Source organism: Aotus nancymaae, unplaced genomic scaffold (genome assembly GCF_030222135.1).
Source record: "Aotus nancymaae isolate 86718 unplaced genomic scaffold, 86718_ANA_hifiasm-v0.15.2.pri h1tg000028l, whole genome shotgun sequence".
In the NCBI taxonomy this organism is placed as follows: Eukaryota; Metazoa; Chordata; class Mammalia; order Primates; family Aotidae; genus Aotus; species Aotus nancymaae.
The window spans coordinates 5,776,370-5,796,470 of record NW_026988441.1 but is presented as its reverse complement, the minus strand read 5'-3'; the positions used below and the strand labels follow the sequence as shown (position 1 = coordinate 5,796,470).

The 20,101-nt window shown below is 57.4% G+C and overlaps 2 protein-coding genes across 3 annotated transcripts in view; both read left to right on the top strand.

Moving 5' to 3' along the window:
- PRRG2 (proline rich and Gla domain 2) overlaps window positions 1-8,873 on the top strand; it is a 30,539-nt gene extending 21,666 nt beyond the window's left edge. The window contains exons 3-9 of one of the 2 annotated variants that reach the window (XM_064381047.1): window positions 225-288; window positions 1,513-1,610; window positions 1,857-2,032; window positions 2,219-2,258; window positions 6,375-6,510; window positions 7,738-7,884; window positions 8,203-8,873. In XM_064381047.1, the coding sequence (XP_064237117.1) occupies window positions 269-288; window positions 1,513-1,610; window positions 1,857-2,032; window positions 2,219-2,258; window positions 6,375-6,510; window positions 7,738-7,884; window positions 8,203-8,221 (636 nt within the window). In that variant the 5' untranslated portion in view covers window positions 225-268 and the 3' untranslated portion in view covers window positions 8,222-8,873. Of the gene's footprint in view, window positions 1-192; window positions 289-1,512; window positions 1,611-1,856; window positions 2,033-2,218; window positions 2,259-6,374; window positions 6,511-7,737; window positions 7,885-8,202 lie in introns of those variants that run through there. The other variant, XM_064381048.1, reaches the window with a different exon arrangement.
- Window positions 8,874-9,463: 590 nt separating this feature from the next.
- The window catches only part of PRR12 (proline rich 12), a 40,382-nt gene continuing 29,744 nt past the window's right edge, over window positions 9,464-20,101 (top strand). The window contains 6 exon segments of the mRNA XM_012460832.3: window positions 9,464-9,568; window positions 11,108-11,220; window positions 12,223-12,384; window positions 12,466-15,488; window positions 15,490-15,777; window positions 17,076-17,742. Of these exon segments, the coding sequence (XP_012316255.2) occupies window positions 9,483-9,568; window positions 11,108-11,220; window positions 12,223-12,384; window positions 12,466-15,488; window positions 15,490-15,777; window positions 17,076-17,742 (4,339 nt within the window). The 5' untranslated portion in view covers window positions 9,464-9,482.

The following is a 20,101-nucleotide window of genomic DNA, read 5'->3' as shown; positions in this document are numbered from 1 at the left end:
TCCCAGGTGCCCCAAGGTATTCGACGCCTTGGCTCCCCCAGGGAGCTCCGGCCTTTAAGTCCTTTATCCTAAGGTCCCTTTAAATACTTTGTCCCTTACCTGAGTCCCGCCCAGGGCAGGTAATAACAAGCTCCGCCCCTCTGCCAGAAACCGGGATCGGGCCTGGTTACCCGGAGTGGGGCGCCCCTTCTCACCCCTCCCCTCTTCTCTGTCCCCCTTCACAGGTGGCTGTAGCGGGCCAGAGGTCCGGATTAAAGAGGAAGGGGCAATGCTCACAGGTCTGGGCAGGTAAGTGACTGTTCCTGGAGGAAGAGCTTGGCTTGGGGACCCAGGCATCCTGGCTCCCCGCCCCTCTGAGACCCAGAAGTCTGGGGCTCCTAGGCTTAGGAGTCCAGGGCCCCTGCCCTCTTAGGTCCCCCAATAATATATTTAATCCCTGGCCTCTGCCTCTGTCGTAATCTTTGTTGTCTGTGCATGGATGTGACAATGAACACAGAAGCACAAGTGGAAATTACCAGGAAGGGAAGAGTCCAGATCACCAATGGACATGTTTATGAGCACCTGGGTCGGGTGCTGTAGACACATGGAGAAAAAGATAAGCTCCATGCTCTATTCTCTGGCGGACACTGCCTTCACTGAAATCCTGGCTCTCACACTTGCACACTGTGTGACCTTGGGCAAGTTAATTTACCTCTCCGTGCCTCAGTTTTCTCTTCTCTAAAATTGAGGATAATAGGATTCCTGGCTATGTGTGGTGGCTCATGCCTGTAATCCCAACACTTTGGGAGGTTGAGGTGGGCCGATCACTTGAGGTCAGGAGTTTGAGATCAGCCTGGCCAACATGGTGAAATCTCATCTCTACTAAAACTACACAAATTGGGGCCGGGCGCGGTGGCTCACGCCTATAATCCCAGCACTTTGGGAGGCCGAGGCGGGTGGATCACGAGGTCAAGAGATCGAGACCATCCTGGTCAACGTGGTGAAACCCCGTCTCTACTAAAAATACAAAAAATTAGCCGGGCATGGTGGCGCGCGCCTGTAGTCCCAGCTACTCAGGAGGCTGAGGTAGGAGAATTGCCTGAACCCAGGACGCGGAGGTTGCGGTGAGCCCAGATGGCGCCATTGCACTCCAGCCTGGGTAACAAGAGCGAAACTCCGTCTCAAAAAAAAAAAAAAAAACTACACAAATTAGCTGGGCGTGGTGATGCGCGCCTGTAATCCCAGCTACCCAGAAGGTTGAGGCAGGAGAATTGCTTGAACCCAGGAGGCAGAGGTCACAGTGAGCTGAGATAGCGTCAGTGCACTTCAGCCTTATTGGCAGAGTGAGACAGTGTCTCAAAAGAAAAGAAAAGTAAAATGAGTATATATAGGTAAACAGTGTCTGGCACCAGTGTCTGGTTGTGTAACTGTCCACTGTTATTATCATTATGGAGCACAGAGGCCAGTCAGAGAGACACTGCCTCACTACCCAGGGACTGAGGCCCTTGTCAGCTGTAACACACCTGCTTCTAGGTGTCCACAAAATATGAGGGGCCACCCCTCTCTGCTGCTGCTATACATGGGATTTACCACCTGCCTCGATACTTCACCCAGTGGGGAGAAAGACCAAGGTGAGTGTCTGGGGGAAGTAGTGTCCAGGCACTTGACCTTGGCCCCCCCCCCCCCGACTCAGGAATGCCTGCTTCTAGTCCCCTCTTCTTCCAGGAATCCAGGGCCCGGTCCTTTCCTCCTTCAGACCCAGGAGTCTGGATTCCCAGCCCCTACTCCTTCCTCCAGGACCCCACTGCTCCCCATCCCCCTATGACTCCGGCCCTAGGGACCCTCCGTTTTTCTCTCCCTCACATCTTCGGGCCCAGAAGTCTTCCTGGGTCCCCCAGAGGCCCAGAGCTTCCTGAGTCGCCATACCCGGATTCGAAGAGCCAATCACTGGGACCTGGAGCTGTTCACACCGGGGAACCTGGAACGGGAGTGTCTGGAAGAGAAGTGTTCCTGGGAAGAGGCCAGGGAGTATTTTGAGGATGACACTCTCACGGTGAGGGCTTCAAGACCCTGGAGGTTAGGGCCCCCATCTTCTCTGTACCTGTGGGGAGGTTGCGGGGATGTTCTGGCCCTCAACTCCCTCCTCCCCGTCTCGGAAATCAGGGTGGGCTCGTTTGGGTTGTGAACGTCCCAGCTGAACTGCCGCTTTTCCTCTTTTTTCCACTCCTCTCCCTTCAAGGAGCACTTTTGGGAGAGTTACATCTACAATGGGAAAGGAGGTGAGTGAGGGGCTGAAGCCATTTTGTTCTGTGCAGCTAACGCAGCCCCTTCCCAGGGAGGACAAACCAATGTCCTACACCCCAAATTAGGGACAAGAATTGTCTGCCCTGCAATTCTGTGCTCCCTGAAGCTGGCTGCTAAAGGAGTTCCCTCCCTTAAGAGATGCTGGGCGCAGTGGCTCACGCCTGTAATCCAAGCACTTTGGAGGCTGAGGCAGGTGGATCACCTGAGGTCGGGAGTTCAAGACCAGCCTGACCAACATGGTGAAACCCCGTCTTTAAAAAAAAAAAAAAAAAGACCCCAGCTTGATGCCGGGCACTGTGGCTGACGCCTGTAATCCCAGCACTTTGGGAGGCCGAGGCAGGTGGATCACAAAATCAAGAGTTCAAGACCAGTCTGGCCAACATAGTGACTAAAAATACAAAACAATTAGCCGGGTGTAGTGGTATGTGCCTGTAATCCCAGCTACTTGGGAGGCTGAGGCAAGAGAATTGCATGAATCCGGGAGGCAAAGGTTGCAGTGAGCTGAGATCATGCCATTGCACTCCAGCCCAGGTGATAGTGCGAGACTTTGTCTCAAAAAAAAAAAGACCTTGTTTGTCTGAGGAGCCCCCCATGTCTTATTATTATTTTATTTTTAATTATTTTTGAGATAGGGTCCCTCTCTGTCGCCCAGGCTGGGTGCTGTGGTACAATCTTGGCTCACTGCAACCTTAACCTCCGAGGCCCAAGCGATCCTCCCACCTCAGTCTCCTGATTGACTGGGATTCCAGGCACATACCACAATGATAATTTTTGTAGTTTTTGTAGAGACGGGGTCTGTGTTGCCCAGGCTGGTCTTGAATGCCTGGTCTCAAGCAGTCCTCCTGCTTCAGCCTCCCAAAGCGCTGGGATGACAGGTGCCAGGCCCCACCACATCTTACTGGATACAGGTCCCGTGTCCCTAGGAAGGGAAAAGTGTCAGTGGAGAGAAAGGATAGAGCTACGTGGTCTGTCAGGCCTTCGGCTCAGAGTGGGCAGCCCCACCTGAGTCCAGAGTAAGTGGAAAGACCAGCCCCTCCGGCAGCTTGGTTGCTGGGGACACTGCCCTCCAGCAACAGGACCAAGGGAGGAAGCCTGCCTGTCCTCACCTGCCCATTTTGCCCCCCACAACCCCTCCTCCGAGTTCCGAGGCCCTATCTTGTTGGCAGCCTTGTTGCTAAGGGGGGCTGCTCCTTAGCAACGGGGCCTGGCCAGGCCAGACCAGACGAAGAAGCCTGAAGCAGTACCTGGCTGTTTTCCCCTCCCCCACAGCCCCATCCCAGCAGCTGCCTCGTTGCTAAGGAGGCCTTCTCCCTAGCAACCACACCTAGCCAGGCTTCAGGACCCAAGGCCTTCTGCCCACTGGAGGACCACCCTCTGGGCCCCCGATGCCCCACCCCCTTGTGGCCCAGTTGCTAGGGGTAGATGCACCTTAGCAACAGGCCCTAGGTCTGGACTGGTGCCTCACATTGGAGCCTGGTTGCTAGGGGAGGTAACTCCTTCCCAACAGGCCTCGCAAGGCCTGGTGGCTCCTTGAATCCACCTGAAGGTACTCAAATCAGGAGAACCTGCCTTCTGAAGCTGCACTTGTGCTTTTTTCTAAAGGGGCTCAAAAGTTTGAGGTTTACTGCGGCCAGATGCAGTGGCTCACGCCTGTAATCCCAGCACTTTGGGAGGCCGAGGCAAGTGGATCACCTGAGATCAGGAGTTCGAGATCAGCCTGGCCAATGTAGTGAAACTCCATCTCTACTCAAAATACAAAAATTAGCCAGGCGTGGTGATGTGCGCTGTAATCTCAGCTACTCGAGAGACTGAGGCTGGAGAATTGCTTGAACCCGGGAGGTGGAGGTTGCAGTGAGCTGAGATTGCATCACTGCACTCCAGCCTGGGGGACAGAGCGAGACTCCATCTCAAAAAAAAAAAAAGTCTGGGGTTTACTTTTGGAGGAAAGCCCGCCTACCTAGTGCCCATAGAAGTTTCCCCAGGAGCAAGCAGTAGCAAGGCCTCCCCAAGCCCGGCGGCTCCCTGTACCCCCTTGTCCTTAGACTGGAAGCCTTGGATTACAAACAGGGCTGCACCTTAGTAACAGGTCAAACAGGAGTTCTAGATTCTTAGTTATGTTTTTGAGGGGGGGTCCATAAATTCCTCATTTGTTTTTTGTTGTTTTTGAAATGAGGTCTTGCTCTATTGCCCAGGCTGGAGTGCAGTGGCACCATCACGGCTCACTGCAGCTCAAGTGATCCTTCCATCTAAGCCTCTTGAATAGCTGGGATTACAGGAATGCACCACCACACCCAGATAATTAAAACAATTTTTTTTTGTAGAGATGAGGTCTCACTGTGTTGTCCAGGCTGCTCTCGAACTCCTGAGCTCAAGTGATCCTCCTGCCTTGGCCTCCAAAGTGCTGGGATTACAGGCATGAGCCACTATGCCTTGCCAATTCTTCCATTGTTAAGTGAATTTTTTCCAGCTTTCTGGTAAACTCAGAAACGTTCCTGTCGATTCTGTTCTTCCTTCAGAGTTCAGGCCTTGCCAATCCATGGCCTGGATGGTAAAAAGGAACTGCATTCCAGAGTGGACAGTTACCAGAGAAAACACTGGAACCTCTCCCTTCTAGCCCCCCACCAGTTAAATTTGCAATTTTTTTTGCATTTTATTTTTTGTATTTGTTTTTTATTTTCCTTTTTCTTTTTTGAAACAGAGTTTTGCTCTGTCACCCAGGCTGGAGTACAGTGGCACAATCCTAGCTCACTGCAGCCTCTAACTCCTGGGCTCAGGTATGTGTTATCAGGCCCCGCTAAACCTTTTTTTTGAGACAGAGTCTCGCTTTGTTGCCCAGGCTGGGTTGCAGTTGTGTAATCCTAGCTCACTGCAGCCTCCACCTCCCAGGTTCAAGTGATTCTCGTGCCTCAACCTTCTGAGTAGCTGGGATTACAGGTGTGCGCCACCACACCTGGCTAATTTTTGTATTTTTAGTAGAGATGGGTTTTCACCATATTGGCCAGGCTGGTCTTGAACTCCTGGCCTCAGGGAGTTCACCTGCCTTGGCCTCTTAAAATGCTGAGATGACAGGTGTGAGCCACCGGCCTCAGCCAGGCCCAGTTAATTTTTTGATTCTTTTTTTTTTTTTTTTGAGATGGAGTCTTGCTCTGTTGCCCAGGCTGGAGTGCAGTGGCACAATCTCGGCTCACTGCAGCCTCTACCTCCCGGGTTCAGGCGATTTTCTGCCTTAGCCTCCCAAGTAGCTGGGATTACAGGTGCGCGCCACCGCGCCCAGCTAATTTTTTGTATTTTTAGTAGAGATGGGGTTTCACCATCTTGGCCAGGCTGCTCTTGAACTCTTGATCTCATGATCCACCCACATCGGCCTCCCAAAGTGCTGGCATTTCAGGCATGAGCCACTGCTCCTGACCTTTTTTTTTTTTTTGAGGCAAAGTCTTTCTCTGTTTCACAGGCTAGAGGGCAGTGTCAAGGTCTCAGCTCAATGAAACCCCCACCTTCCAGGTTCAAGTAATTCTTCTACCTCAGCTTCCTGAGTAGTTGGGATTACAGGCACACGAACACTCACCCGCACACCCAGCGAATTTTTTGTATTTTTAGTAGAGACAGGGTTTCACCATGTTGTCCAGGCTGGTCTTGAGCTCCTGACCTCAAGAGATCCACCTGCCTCGGCCTCCCAAGTGCTGGGATTACAAGCATGAGCCACTGCATCCGGCCTGATCTCATTAAATTTTCACAGTGGGGTAGGGGTTATGGTTCCCATTTTTTTTTTTTTTTTTAGAGATGGGGTTTCACTACGTTGGTCAGGCTGATCTTGAACTCTTGACCTTGTGATCCGCCCGCCTCAGCCTCCCAAAGAGCTGGGATTACAGGTGTGAGCCACCGCGCCTGGCTTTATGGTTCCCATTTTACAGAACTGGCAGTGGAGGCTCAGAGAAAGGAATGAGGTGAATTGCCTGAGGTCACAGAGCTAGGAAGGGACCCCAGCTCTGCCTGCTTCATGGTCCGTCTATTCCCTCAGTGGGAAGGAATTTTGATGTTGGGGTGGGTGACAGTTCCCAAGACAGTGGTTCCCCTTCCCTGCTTCCCTGCAGGGCATGGACGAGTGGATGTGGCAGGCCTGGCTGTGGGGCTGACATGTGGCATCCTGGTCATTGTCCTTGCCGGCCTGGGAGCCTTTTGGTATCTGCATTGGCGACGGCGCCGAGGCCACCAGCCCTGTCCCCAAGAGTAAGGGGGCTTCAGTGAGGAGGGGGTGGCGGTGGAGAGTAGGGGAGGGAGGAACGGTCGACCTAAAGAGATGTGCTAAGGATTGGGGTCAGGTGGGCACTGAGGAATGACTGAGGACACAGTCATTTGGAGAGTGAGTCTGTGAGCTGGCTTGTGTCTGGTTTTGGCATCTGTCTGTCGCTCTGTCTGTCTAGACTGCAGTAGGATCTCTATCAGCTTTTGCTGCCGGCCTGTCTTTGTGGTACTGGGATTACCAGTATCCATGGGATTACCACTCTGGATGTTGTATCTGGTGGGCTGTGACTGTGCAGCCTGTGGTCTCTGGGCATCTGTGGAATGTGAGCTTCAGTGGTGACAAGTACAGCACCTGAGTGGGGGTGGGAAATTGATGAGGAGTGCATCTGTGTTGTGTTCCTGTCTATATGGATGGGCTGAGTTCTGTCTGTTACTGTGTGTGTTGGCCTGCCTCTCTGAAGGGCTTTTTTTTTTTGAGACGGAGTTTCATTCTTGTGGCCCTGGCTGGAATATAATGGCGTGATCTCTGCTCACTGCAACCTTTGCCTCCCGGATTCAAGTGATTCTCCTGCCTCAGCCTCCTGAGTAGCTGGGATTACAGGCGTGTGCCACTGCACCCGGCTAATTTTATATTTTTAGTAGAGATGGGTTTTCTCCATGTTGGTCAGGCTGGTCTTGAACTCCTGACCTCAGGTAATCGTGGCCTCCCAAAGTGCTGGGATTAAAGGTGTGAGACATCATGCCTGGTTTTTTTTTTTTTTTTTTTTTGAGAGACAAGGTCTCTCACTCTGTTGCCCAGGCTGGAGTGCAGTGGCCCATTCACAGCTCACTGTAGCCTCAATTTCCTGGGCTCAATAAATCCTCCCACCTCAGCCTCCCGAGGACCTAGAGCTACAGGTGTGCGCCATGAACTCGGCAGGGTTGTCTTTTTCTCCATTGCTCTGCCTGTATCTGGTGCACATGAGTGTGTCTGAATAAGAGTGTGTCTTTGGTTGCTGATTTCTGTGTCTGCCTGTGTTCAGCTGCCTGTCATTTGAGGCGCTTTTCTGTGTGTAGGGCTAGGCTGAAGGTGACCCTCATTTTCCCAGGTTCACCTCCCTTCCAGCTCTGTCCCAGTGTCAGCCTCAGAGTCTCTGTCTTCTAGATCCCTTTTCTCCCAAGTCTAGGTATCCTGTAAGTTGCCTCTGCTAACTGCACTTTTGCTGTCCCCAGGGCCGGGGTCATCAGCCCTCTGAGTCCTTTGAGCCCTCTAGGCCCATCGACGCCCCTGCCTCCACCCCCACCCCCAGGCCTCCCCACCTATGAGCAGGCGCTGGCAGCCTCTGGGGTACACGACGCACCTCCACCCCCCTACAGCAGGTATGGGGCGTGGCTTCTGCCCGGGGGCGGGGCGCAGAGGGTTGGGCACTGTTGGAGGTGGAACCTGGGCTCAGGGGCGGGACTTGAAATTTGGGCCTTATTATCTAGGGCGGGGCTTGGGGCTTGGGGCGGAGCCCCATGCAATCGTCTAGGGGCGTGGCCCAGCGTTGTATGTGTGGAGCAGCATAGGAGGGTGGGGCCTGTGCCCAGAGGGCCCGGGATTGGCTGAGACGCCAAGGGCGGTCGGAGTGGTCCCGGTTGAGGGGGGGAAAAAAACAGCCGGATCTTTGACTCCCTAGTGTGCCTCTCCTCTTGCAGCCTCAGGAGGCCTCACTGAAGAGGAGCTTTCAGACCCGGCTCTCCGAACCGCGACCCTGATTCATACCGGATTCCGGAAGCCCCTAGGCCTCGTAGACGCCGAAGCTGGACTTGGAGAGGGCGGATAGTGGGAATAGGGGTCGTCCGGCCCGAGGCCTGCCCTGGCACACGCGTTTCCGCGTGTATGTTCTCGGCAACATGTTCCTGTGTCCTGGTCCCTCACGGGCCCCCACCCTCTCCTGATCTTGAGGGCACCGGTCAAATCCCGCCCCCGTGGTAGGCAGACGCACGGGGAAACTCGTACCCAGGAGCGAAGTCCCGGCTATGCCGTCTTATGTGTGAGCAGATGACCTGACCATCCCCTCCAGTGCCACAGGGTACGCACACGCAGAGCCCTGCCTGTGCACACGCGTGTCTTCGTGCACTCCCCGTGTGGTACAGGGGTGCTTCGTAACCCAGAGAAAGAGTAGGGGGCACATTCGCAAGTGTGCTCGGTGCGGGCAGGCTCGCACTACACTCAAGGAGCTGGAGTTGAGCTGTTCCCCTAAATAAAAACCCTTCGGAAAGGAGACCAAATAAAGCAGGAACAATGCAAAAAAAAAAAAAAATCTAATGATATGAATCGCGATCTCGGGCGCATGAGAACTGGTTTTCTGTGCAAACGCGCCCTACACCCGCAGGCCCCGCTCAGTCTCTCTCACTCTCTCTCTCTCTTTTTTTTTTTTTTTTTTTTTTTGCATTTGCACGGGATTGTGGGAGGAAGCGGAGCGCAGCCAGACACCCCGCCGCCCGCCCCCCCTTCCCCTCCCCCCTCCCCCAGCCGCCTTGTGCAAAGATGGCTGCACCGTGAGCGCAGAGGAGGAGGAGGCGGCGGCGGCGGCGGCGAGAGAGCGAGCACCCATCGCCTGCACCCACCCCGGGGCCGCCCGGGACGCCCCCTCCCAAGCGCGCGCCCCCCCTTTTCTCTCACAAGCGCCGGGGCAAAGGCGGAGACAGCGGGGTCCCTCCTCCCCCCTTCCCTCCTCTAGGGGGAACCCCCCTTCCCCCTTCCTTGGCTCAGCGACTGCACCCCCTCCCTTGCCCGCCCCTCCGCCCCTGCCCCCTCCCTCCCCCGCCCGGGGCCTTCCCGGGCCTTCCGCGGCTGCAAAGAAAAAAAGAGAGAGAGAAAAGGGGGGAAAAAAAAGCAGCAGCGGAGGGAGCGGCGGCGGAGGAGAGCGCGCGCGCGCCCCCTCCCTCCCTCCCTCCCTCCCCCTCCCCCCAATTTCCACCGCGGCCAATTCATGGACAGGAACTACCCCAGCGCCGGCTTCGGGGACCCGCTCGGCGCCGGGGCGGGATGGAGTTACGAGAGGTCAGCGAAAGCTAGGTAAGGAGCTGAGGGTGGCCTGGAGAAAGGGGCCAAGGGGTGGGAGCCCAGCCGGGCCGGGCCGGGCCCGCCTGGCGACGCGTGCATCGCAAACTCCCCTCCGGCTTGCAAGGGAGCGGCCTTCCTTGGTTTGTAACAACGCCGCCGCCCCAGTTTGCAAATTGCAAACTCCGCCAAAGCCAGCTCCGGCATGCAAAGGGAGAATTGCAGCGGGAAAATGGGGGTGCAAAACAATTTCGGACGGGAAGGCCTTGGGAAGGTGGGAGGGACTGGCGAAGCAAGGCCTGGACTTCCCCCCATCCTTGGATTCCCGGTTTGGTGACCCTCCCCCCTGCGCCCCAGGCACTGCTCTTGCAAAGGTGGGAAGAAGAGAAGACTTAGAACGCAGATCTGGGGGGCGCGAACCCCCTCTCAGGTCCTATTGTTCCGGGACTATGCGAGGCCGCGCCGATAGGCGCCCCCCCAAAGAAATTCCGCGCGCAGAGTGGGCACGGGGCCCCGCCCCCTTCCTAAGCTGGGGTTGTGTGTGTAAGGGGGGGTCCGGCATCTGGGACACACCCCCTTTAATGCCCCCACCCACAAAGGCAGAGCATCCTAGTTGATGGCAAGGAGTGGAGGGTTTGCCCTCTTGAGTCCGGCCACGGATTGGGGCTGTTGCATGGGAAGAGTCGCATGTTTCCCGGGTGTTTGTGTGTATGAGCGTGGGCCCTGTGCGTGCGGGGCTGGCAGCGTGTTCACCTGTGAACCTGCCCCTTTCCTGCTGCTTCTTGGTGTGGCGCCCTCACACTTCACACTTCACCTGACCCTGAGCACCTCCCCCCCAACACACCTGGGTTTCCCACCAGGGCATAACCCCAAGTGTGTCAGGATTTTCCATGTGGGACTCCTCCGTCTATATCTTTTCTTCCCCACGGGTGAGTTGGATACCCGCTTGCACACATACCTGGCATTGCACGGGCCCAGGCATTTGAACCTCAACCCCCGGGGATGTTCTTGTTCACACTTGTACCTGGTACTTTCCCCGGGTCTTATTCCCCCTTCTCTCCACCCCGCCACCGCTGCTGCTTGGGGACCGATCTGCCTTCTGCTCCCAACTTGTTTTGCACCACCCCACGAAGTTCAAGGCCTGTGTTCCCATGTGTCTACGGAACAGGGGGCGTCCATGTGCACCTCTGGGGTTGGCCCTACGGCCTGTGTCGCCGGCACGGGGGCTGGGGTGGGTGGTCGGTGGGGTCGATGGGGGAGGACTCACATTTGCCCCTCAAGACACTTCCTCTGCCTTGGACCCTCTTCTGTGTTAGTGTCGTCTCTGAGCATGCCTGTTTGTAAACGTGACTATCCGGGGTCTGGAGTGGGGGCCATTTCTGTGGCTCTTTAGTTGGGCACCCCGATTCTCCTCTTTAAGGCCGAAGGTTCCTTAGCTTAACACCCCCCACCCCGGTCAGCTGAAGTGTCCCCCCAACTCCCCGGGGGTTTTCCCGAGCTCCCTTCTGAGAAGGCAGCTCGGGAGAACCCCCTGACGCTACCCTTTCCTCCCAGCTTGGTCTATGGCAGCTCCAGGACCTCGCACCCCGAGACGGACATCTTACACCGCCAGGCCTACGCGGCCCCCCACCCACTGCAAAGCTATGCCACCAACCACCACCCGGCAGGTACGGCCCCCATCCCGCCCCTTTTGGGCTAACCCTCCTCCCGAGGCAGCTGATTGGCTTTTGAAAGTTCCGCCCCTCCTAATTGGACGTGGCCCTTGCCGTGGCCCGCCCCTTGCTGTGTCTCCTCTGATTGGTTGCCTTTGAGGCTGCTGGTCCCTGCTTCATTTCTCGCCGGATTCGTCCGCCCCTGCCTCGTCCCGCCCCTTTCGCTCCAATTGGCCCCGTCCCGTCAGCCCCCAAATCCCACCTTCTCTTCCAGGCTTTTCCGCCTCTCTCCAGCCCACCCCAATTATTTCCCTCTGGGTTTGCCCTATTTTGGCTCCTTGCAACTCTGAATTCTTTCTTCCTGATTCCCTTTCTTCCTGATTGGCTCCAATTATCTGGCCCGCCCTCTTTTTTTTTTATTTTGCCCCATTGCCTTATTTTACCCCCTTGTCTTTGCCTCCAAGGTTTCTGATTGGTTCCCGCTTCCTCGGGGTACCGGCAATGACGTGATGCTGTCCAGTTTGACCCTCGACCCTCCTGATTGGCTCTTTCCCTTTTTGTTTTCCCATCTTTTTCTCTGAATCTTCCCACGTGGTGCAATCCCTTTTGATTCGTCCTCTGGTCTTTCTGAGACTCCAGTCGTACCGTCCTTTGCTCTAACTTGCTAGAAATACACAAATTTGGTCTCCCTCCTGTCCTTACTGAGGACTCTGCTCTTTTGACCCTGGCTCTTTCGCTTCTAGATTTTTCTACGCTTTTGTCTACCATTTCCTACCTGGGCCCCCTCCCCTTATGACTGGATTGCCTGCTGTCTTGCTTTGCTGTCTCACCTTTCCCCCTTCCCTCCCCTCATTCCTGTCTCATTAGCTTGGTTCTGTCCATTTTCTCTTTGAATTTGCCCTTTTCTCTTCCCTCCCCTCCTTTTCCTGATCCATCTTGCCTTTGGCCTCTTCCCTTTCTCTTGACCTTGCCCTACGCATCCCCACCTGGCTGACTCTACCCCCTGTTCCCGGCCAGGCCTCTCTGGACTCTTCGACACTGGCCTCCACCACGCGGGCTCAGCAGGGCCCGACGCCTCCGTCATGAACCTCATCTCGGCCCTGGAATCCCGGGGCCCCCAGCCTGGCCCCTCCGCCTCCTCTCTCCTCTCCCAGTTCCGCAGTCCTTCCTGGCAAACAGGTAAGCCCAGCGCCGGTCCTGCAGGGCCAGGGTGGGGCTGGCTTGCCGTCCTCTCTCACCCTCCGTCTTCCTCGTCTCCAGCCATGCACACGCCAGGCCCCACGGAGCTTTTCATCTCGGGCGCCCTGCCGGGTTCCAGCACCTTTCCGTCCTCCTCCGCCCTGTCGGCTTACCAGCACCCGGCTTCCTTCGGCAGCCGCCCCTTCCCAGTGCCCTCGTCCCTCAGCCTCCAGGACCCGCCATTCAGCCCTCCAGCTAACGGGCTCCTGTCCCCCCATGACGTGCTGCACCTGAAGCCCTCGCAGGCACCCACGGTGCCCTCTTCCTTGGGCTTTGAGCGCCTGGCAGGGGGCGGTGTCTTGGGGCCAGCTGGTCTTGGTCCAGCCCAGACACCCCCTTACCGCCCTGGTCCCCCAGACCCACCACCTCCTCGCCACCTCCCAACTCAGTTCAACCTGCTGGCTTCCTCTTCTGCTGCCGCTGCCGCCGAGCAGTCCTCCCCACAGCTCTACAACTTCTCGGGTGCTGCCCCAGGCCCCCCACCGCCTGAGCGGGCCCTGCCCCGCCAGGACACGGTCATCAAGCACTACCAGCGGCCGGCCAGTGCCCAGCCCCCACCGCCCCCGCCACCAGCCCATGCCCTCCAGCACTACCTGAGCTGTGGAGGCAGCTACCCCTCCATGGGCCACCGGGCCAACCTGGCCTGCAGCCCCCTGGGCGGTGGGGAGCCCTCTCCGGGTGCTGGGGAGCCTAGTAAGGCTGGTCCCAGCGGAGGCACGGCAGGGGCGTCAGGCCGGGCTACGGGCCCTGAGGCAGCAGGGGGCGGTGGGGCCGGGGGTGGTGGCGGAGGTTACCGCCCCATCATTCAGTCGCCTGGGTACAAGACAGGCAAAGGTGGTTATGGAGCAGCTGCTGGGGGTGCCACCAGGCCCCCCCCACCCCGTTCGACCGCCACCCCCAAATGCCAGAGCCTGGGTGGGCCGGCAGCCGCCTATGCCACTGGGAAGGCCTCTGGGGCTGGAGGTGCAGGGGGCCAGGCCTATTCCCCTGGTCAGCCCCAAGGGCTTCTGGGACCCCAGGCCTATGGTCAAGGGTTTGGAGGGGGGCAGGCACAGGACTTGAGCAAAGGCCCCAGCTACTCAGGGGGCCCCCCACAGCCCCCCAGTGGACCCCCTCCTCCTGGCCTGACTACATGTCAGAGCTACTCCCCGGACCAGCTGCAGGGGCAACTGTATGGGGTGCAGGGCGAGCCATACCCAGGGCCAGCTGCCCACTCCCAGGGGCTGCCCACAGCCAGCCCCTCACTCAGCTACAGTACCGGCCATTCCCCTGCACTCTCGGGCCATGGGGGTGGCTGGGGACCCAGTTCCCTGGGAGGCGGCGGTGAGGCCAGCCCATCTCACATCATTCGTCCACTCCAGTCACCACCTGCCACCGGTCGCCCACCTGGCGTCGGCTCTCCAGGGGCCCCTGGCAAATACCTGAGTTCAGTCTTGGCCTCAGCCCCTTTCTTGGCACCTCCGGGAGCTGGCAGCTATGCAGCTGGAGCAGGTGGCTACAAGGGCAAGGGAGATGGCACAGAGCTGCTGGCGGGCCCAGGTGGGCCTCCCGCAGAGCGCACAGAGGATGAGGAGTTCCTCATCCAGCACCTCTTGCAGGCACCCAGCCCTCCTCGGACCTCAGGGACGGATGGCTTGGTGGGCGAGGACGGGGCAGCAGATGCCTCTAAGGGACTTGGGGGGAGTGGTGGGGCCGGGGGACCGCCAGGTACACCCTACGAGTTGGCCAAGGAAGACCCCCAGAGGTACCATCTGCAGAGTGTCATCCGCACCAGTGCCAGCCTGGATGAGGGTGCCACTGCGGCACTGGAGCTGGGCCTGGGGAGGCTGAAGGAGAAGAAGAAAGGGCCAGAGCGGGGCGGCGAGACCCCCGAGGGGCTGGCCACCTCTGTTGTCCACTACGGGGCAGGTGCCAAGGAGCTGGGCGCCTTCTTGCAGAAGAGCCCTCCACCCCCACCTCCCACGGCCCAGTCCACCCAGCCCACTCCCCATGGTCTCCTCCTGGAGGCCGGGGGCCCTGACCTCCCACTGGTGCTGCCTCCACCTCCCCCCCAGCTGCTCCCCTCGGTTCTCAGCCACGCCCCCAGCCCCTCATCCAGCGCCTCCAAAGTCGGCGTCCACCTCCTTGAACCAGCCACCCGCGATGGGGCACCCCAGCCGCCTCCACCGCCACCCCCGCCTCCGCCACCTATGCCCCTGCAGCTTGAGGCCCACCTCCGTAGCCACGGCCTGGAGCCCGCGGCCCCCAGCCCCCGCCTGCGACCCGACGAGAGCCTGGAACCGCCAGGCGCCATGCAGGAATTGCTCGGGGCTTTGGAGCCGCTGCCCCCGGCACCTGGTGACACCGGCGTGGGTCCGCCTAACTCGGAGGGCAAGGATCCCGCAGGCGCCTACCGCAGCCCCAGCCCGCAAGGCACCAAGGCGCCCCGCTTCGTGCCGCTCACCTCCATCTGCTTCCCTGACTCTTTGCTCCAAGACGAGGAGCGCAGCTTCTTCCCCACCATGGAGGAGATGTTCGGTGGAGGGGCCGCGGATGACTACGGCAAGGCCGGGCCGCCGGAGGACGAGGGAGACCCCAAGGCGGGCGCTGGCCCCGCCACGGGCCCCCCTGCCTATGATCCCTATGGGTCCTACTGTCCTGGCCGGGCGTCCGGAGCTGGGCCCGAGACGCCGGGTCTGGGCCTGGACCCCAACAAGCCCCCCGAGCTGCCCTCCACAGTCAACGCCGAGCCGCTGGGCCTGATCCAGAGCGGCCCCCACCAGGCGGCGCCACCACCCCCGCCTCCGCCGCCACCGCCTCCGCCGCCAGCCTCCGAGCCCAAGGGCGGCCTCACCTCGCCCATCTTCTGCTCTACCAAGCCAAAGAAGCTGCTCAAGACGTCCTCCTTCCACCTGCTGCGGCGCCGCGACCCGCCCTTCCAGACCCCCAAGAAGCTGTACGCCCAGGAGTACGAGTTCGAGGCCGACGAGGACAAGGCCGACGTGCCCGCCGACATCCGCCTCAACCCCCGGCGCCTGCCCGACCTGGTCTCCAGCTGCCGTTCCCCGCCCAGCCCTCTCCCCGCTGGGGGACATCGACTTCTGCCCACCCAACCCAGGACCCGATGGCCCCCGGCGCCGTGGCCGCAAGCCCACCAAGGCAAAGCGCGATGGGCCGCCCCGGCCCCGCGGGAGGCCCCGGATCCGCCCGCTGGAGGTCCCCACCACTGCGGGGCCCGCCTCGGCCTCCACACCCGCCGATGGCTCCAAGAAACCCCGCGGACGGGGCCGAGGCCGGGGTAGGAAGGCTGAGGAGGCGGGGGGCACCCGGTTGGAGCCCCTGAAGCCACTTAAGGTGAGGGAGATGGGGTCTTGCAGGGGATAGGGGAGGAGGGGCTGGGCCAGGTGTTTGAGTCTTAAAGGGGTTAGGGCCGCACCTTGGCATTTTTGGGGCAGACGGGATAAGGTTTATATTGCTATAATCTGTGAGGAAGTGAGTCTGAGGAATTTCTGGGTCCCTCTGACAGATCTAAGAATTGAAATTCTGGGTCTAAGCTGGCCACTGTGGTTCATGCCTGTAATCCCAGCACTTTGGGAGGCTGAGGCAGGAGAATCACTTGAACACAGAAGGTGGAGGTTGCAGTGAGCTGAGATCACACCACCACACTTCAGCCTGGGCAACAAGAGTGAAACTCTGTCCCCCCCCAAAAAAAAAAAAAAAAAGAAATAAAGGACATTCTGGGTTTAGAATGAGGCAGAAGGTTGGGACTTATGCTTTTACCTGCTTTTTTTTTTTTTTTTTTTTGAGGCAGTGTTTCTGTCGCCCAGACTGGAATGCAGTGACATGATCTTGGCTCACTGCAACCTCTGCCTCCTAAGTAGCTGGGATTACAGGTGCCCACCACCAGGCTTGGCTACTTTTTTTTTTTTTTTAAGCAGAGATGGGGTTTTACTACATTGATGAGGCTGGTCTCAAACTCCTGACCTCAAGTGACCCACCCGCCTTGGCCTCCCAGAATGCTGGGATTATGGGTACAAGCTACCTCGCCCAGGCTGCCTGCTTTTCACTTCCATATCTCAAAGGTTGGGGATTCAGGGATTCTACATTCCTGGGTCTCGAACTGGGCTGGAAGCGAAGAGCTCAGTGAGTCTAAGTTCCTGGTCTTTTGAGGGAGGAACTCCAGTCTTGTCCTTCTAGTGTGTAAGAGAAGGAGTCTGCAGGTTTGAATTCTAGAAATTTACAGGCTGAGCCGGATGCAGTGGCTCATGCCTGTAAACCCAGCACTTTGGGAGGCTGAGGCGGGTGGACCACCTGAGGTCAGGAGTTCAAGACCAGCCTGGCCAACATGGTGAAACCCTGCCTCTACTAAAAATACAAAAATTATCCAGGCATGGTGGTGCACACCTATAATCCCAACTACTTGGGAGTCTGAGGCAGGAGAATCTCTTGAACCCAGACGCAGAGGTTGCAGTGAGCTGAGATCGCGACATTGCACTCTAGCCTGGGTGACAGAGCAAGACTCTGTCTCAAAAAAAATAGATAAATAAATTCACAGGCTGAGCACCTGTAAATTTGGACTTTTGGGGTTGGGGGAGGATGGGACTGGGGGCGCAGACTCCTGGGCCCTCACGGCCCGCCACTCCCATGTCTAGATCAAGCTGTCTGTGCCCAAGGCTGGCGAGGGTCTGGGAGCCTCATCGGGTGATGCCATATCAGGCACTGACCACAACAGCCTGGACTCCAGCCTGACTCGGGAGAAGATCGAGGCCAAGATCAAGGAGGTGGAGGAGAAGCAGCCGGAGATGAAGTCGGGTTTCATGGCCTCCTTCTTGGACTTCCTCAAGTCAGGCAAGCGCCACCCACCACTCTACCAGGCGGGCCTGACGCCTCCGCTCAGCCCTCCCAAGAGTGTGCCACCCTCTGTGCCAGCCCGAGGCCTGCAGCCCCAGCCCCCTGCCACCCCTGCAGTGCCACACCCCCCACCTTCAGGAGCCTTTGGGCTTGGGGGCGCCTTGGAGGCTGCGGAGAGTGAGGGGCTTGGGCTGGGCTGCCCTTCACCCTGCAAGCGGCTGGATGAGGAGCTGAAGCGGAACCTTGAGACGCTGCCTTCCTTCTCCTCGGACGAGGAAGACTCTGTGGCCAAGAACCGAGACCTGCAGGAGAGCATCTCCTCTGCCATCTCTGCCCTGGATGACCCCCCGCTTGCTGGGCCAAAGGACACCTCCACCCCAGAGGGGCCGCCCTTGGCCGCCGCGGCTGCAGTTCCAGCTCCACCCACTCTTCCGGGGCTCCCCAGTGCCAACAGCAATGGCACTCCCGGTGAGTGCTGGGACGGTGGTCTGGGAGTGGGGTGGAGCTTCAGGGTTCTTAGGGTCACTGGATACAGCTATGCAGGTTACACACTGTTTAAGAGACACCATTTCCTGGTCTATCTATAATTGAGGCTTGGTCGTTAAAAAAAAAGAGACACCATTCATGTGGATGAAGTAAGCTCGCCTGTTTACGAAGGGACTTTCCTGATTGGGGGTACACAAGTGTTTTGAGGAAGGTGCATCTTTTTCTGATTTCTTTTTTTTTTTTTGAGATGGAATTTCACTCTTGTTACCCAGGCTGGAGTGCAATGGCGTGATCTTGGCTCACCACAACCTCCACCTCCTGGATTCAGGCAATTCTCCTGCCTCAGCCTCCTGAATAGCTGGGATTACAGGCACGCGCCACCATGCCCAGCTGATTTTTTGTGTCTTTAGTAGAGACGGGGTTTCACCGTGTTGACCAGGATGGTCTCGATCTCTTGACCTCGTGATCCACCCACCTTGGCCTCCCAAAGTGCTGGGATTACAGGTGTGAGCCACCACGCCCGGTGCTCTTTTTCTGATTTCTTAGAGGTGCTAAGTGGAGTACGAGGGGCCTCAAGGCAGACCCTGGAGAGTACAGGGAGACAGAGCAGGTGACAAATTACAGGGAAGGAGAGGGCTACCCAGGTTCTAAAATGGTGGGGTGTAGGGACTGAGGAGGGCTCTGAGTCAGCTGTGTGTGAAGGTACAGAAAGGTGTCTGGGGGCAGAGAGAGACTTGGGGAGGTGATGGGTCTTGGGGGTGGGGGTGGAAGGGTGTTAACAGTGGAAACAGAGCCATTGGGAGTTGAGAGGTGAGGCTTACAGGAGGGCAGAGAGGGGTCTTGGGGAATGGAGAGGGCTTTTGAGGGGTGTAGAAAGGTAGGGAATGGGCCAGGTATGGTGGCTGACACCTGTAATCCCAGCATTTTGTGAGGCTGAAGTTGGGGGATCACCTGAGGTTGTGAGTTCCAGACCAGCCTGGCCAACATGGTGAAACCCCTTCTTCACTAAAAATATAAAAATAAGCCAGATGTGGTGGCAGGTGCCTGTAATCCCAGCTACCCCGGAGGCTGAGGCAGGAGAATCGCTTGAACCTGGGAGGCAGAGGTTGCGGTGAGCCATTGCACTCCTGCCTGGGCAGCAAGAGCAAAACTGCGTCTCAAAAAAAAAAAAAACAAAAAGGAAAAGAAAGATGGGGAATGGGGAGTGGAGAGGTGAGATGGGGTGAGGCCGAAGCTGCCAGGGTCATTGCAGGAGAGAAAAGCCAGGCTGAGAGAGCCTTTGAAGGTCTGGGAGGGGCTGTGGCTAAGGAAAGGGATGGAGAGGCAGCCGTTTCATGGGTCAGGAGAGATTTCAGGGAGTTAGAGGGGAGCGTTCAAAAACAAGAAAAAAAGAACATGACAAGCTGAGCACAGTGGGTCACACCTGTAATCCCAGCATTTTGGGAGGCTGAGACAGGAGGATCACTTGAGCCCAGGAGGTTGAGGCTGCAGTGAGCCATGGTCAAGCCACCGTACTCCAGCCTGGGCGACAGATCAAGATGCTTTCTCAAACAAAAAAAACAAAACAAAAAGACCCTATGAGGTTCTTTTTATTTTTAGTCAGAGTCTCGCTCTGTTGCCCAGGCTGGAATGCAGTGGCACAATCTTGGCTCATTGCAACCTCTGCCTCTCACGTTCAGGCAATTCTCCTGCCTCAGCCTACAGGTGTTGCCACCATGCCTGGCTAACTTTTACATTTTTAGTAGGGATGGGATTTCACTATGTTGGCCAGGCTGGTCTCAAACTCCTGATCTCGTGATCCACCTGTCTCCGCCTCCCAAAGTGTTGGGATTACAGGTGTGAGCCACCATGCCCGAACTTTTTTTTTTTTTTTTTTTTAAAGGCAGAGTCTCAGTCTGTCGCCCAGGCTGGATTACAGTGGCACAATCTTGGCTCATTGCAACCTCTTCCTTCTGGGTTCAAACTATTCTCCTGCCTCAGCCTCCCAAGTAACTGGGATTACAGGCATGTGCCACAACACCTGGCTAGCTTTTTAAAATATTTTTGGGAGAAAAAAAAACACAATAAAAAATAGGAAAAAACAGTATTTTTGGGAGAGATGGGTTTCACCATGTTGGCCAGGCTGGTCTCAAACTCCTGATCTCAAGGATCCGCCCACCTTGGCTTCCCAAAGTGCTGGGATTACAGGTGTGAGCCACTGTGCCTGGCCCCTGTGAGGTTCTTAGAAGGCCTAAAGGGAGCTGGCGGACAGGGGAGGGGTTAGCAGTCTGCACACTGGTGAGCTGGCCAGGGAAAGGGCAAAGATGGGCTTGGAGGGACGAAGCCTTGGAGGAAGAGGAGG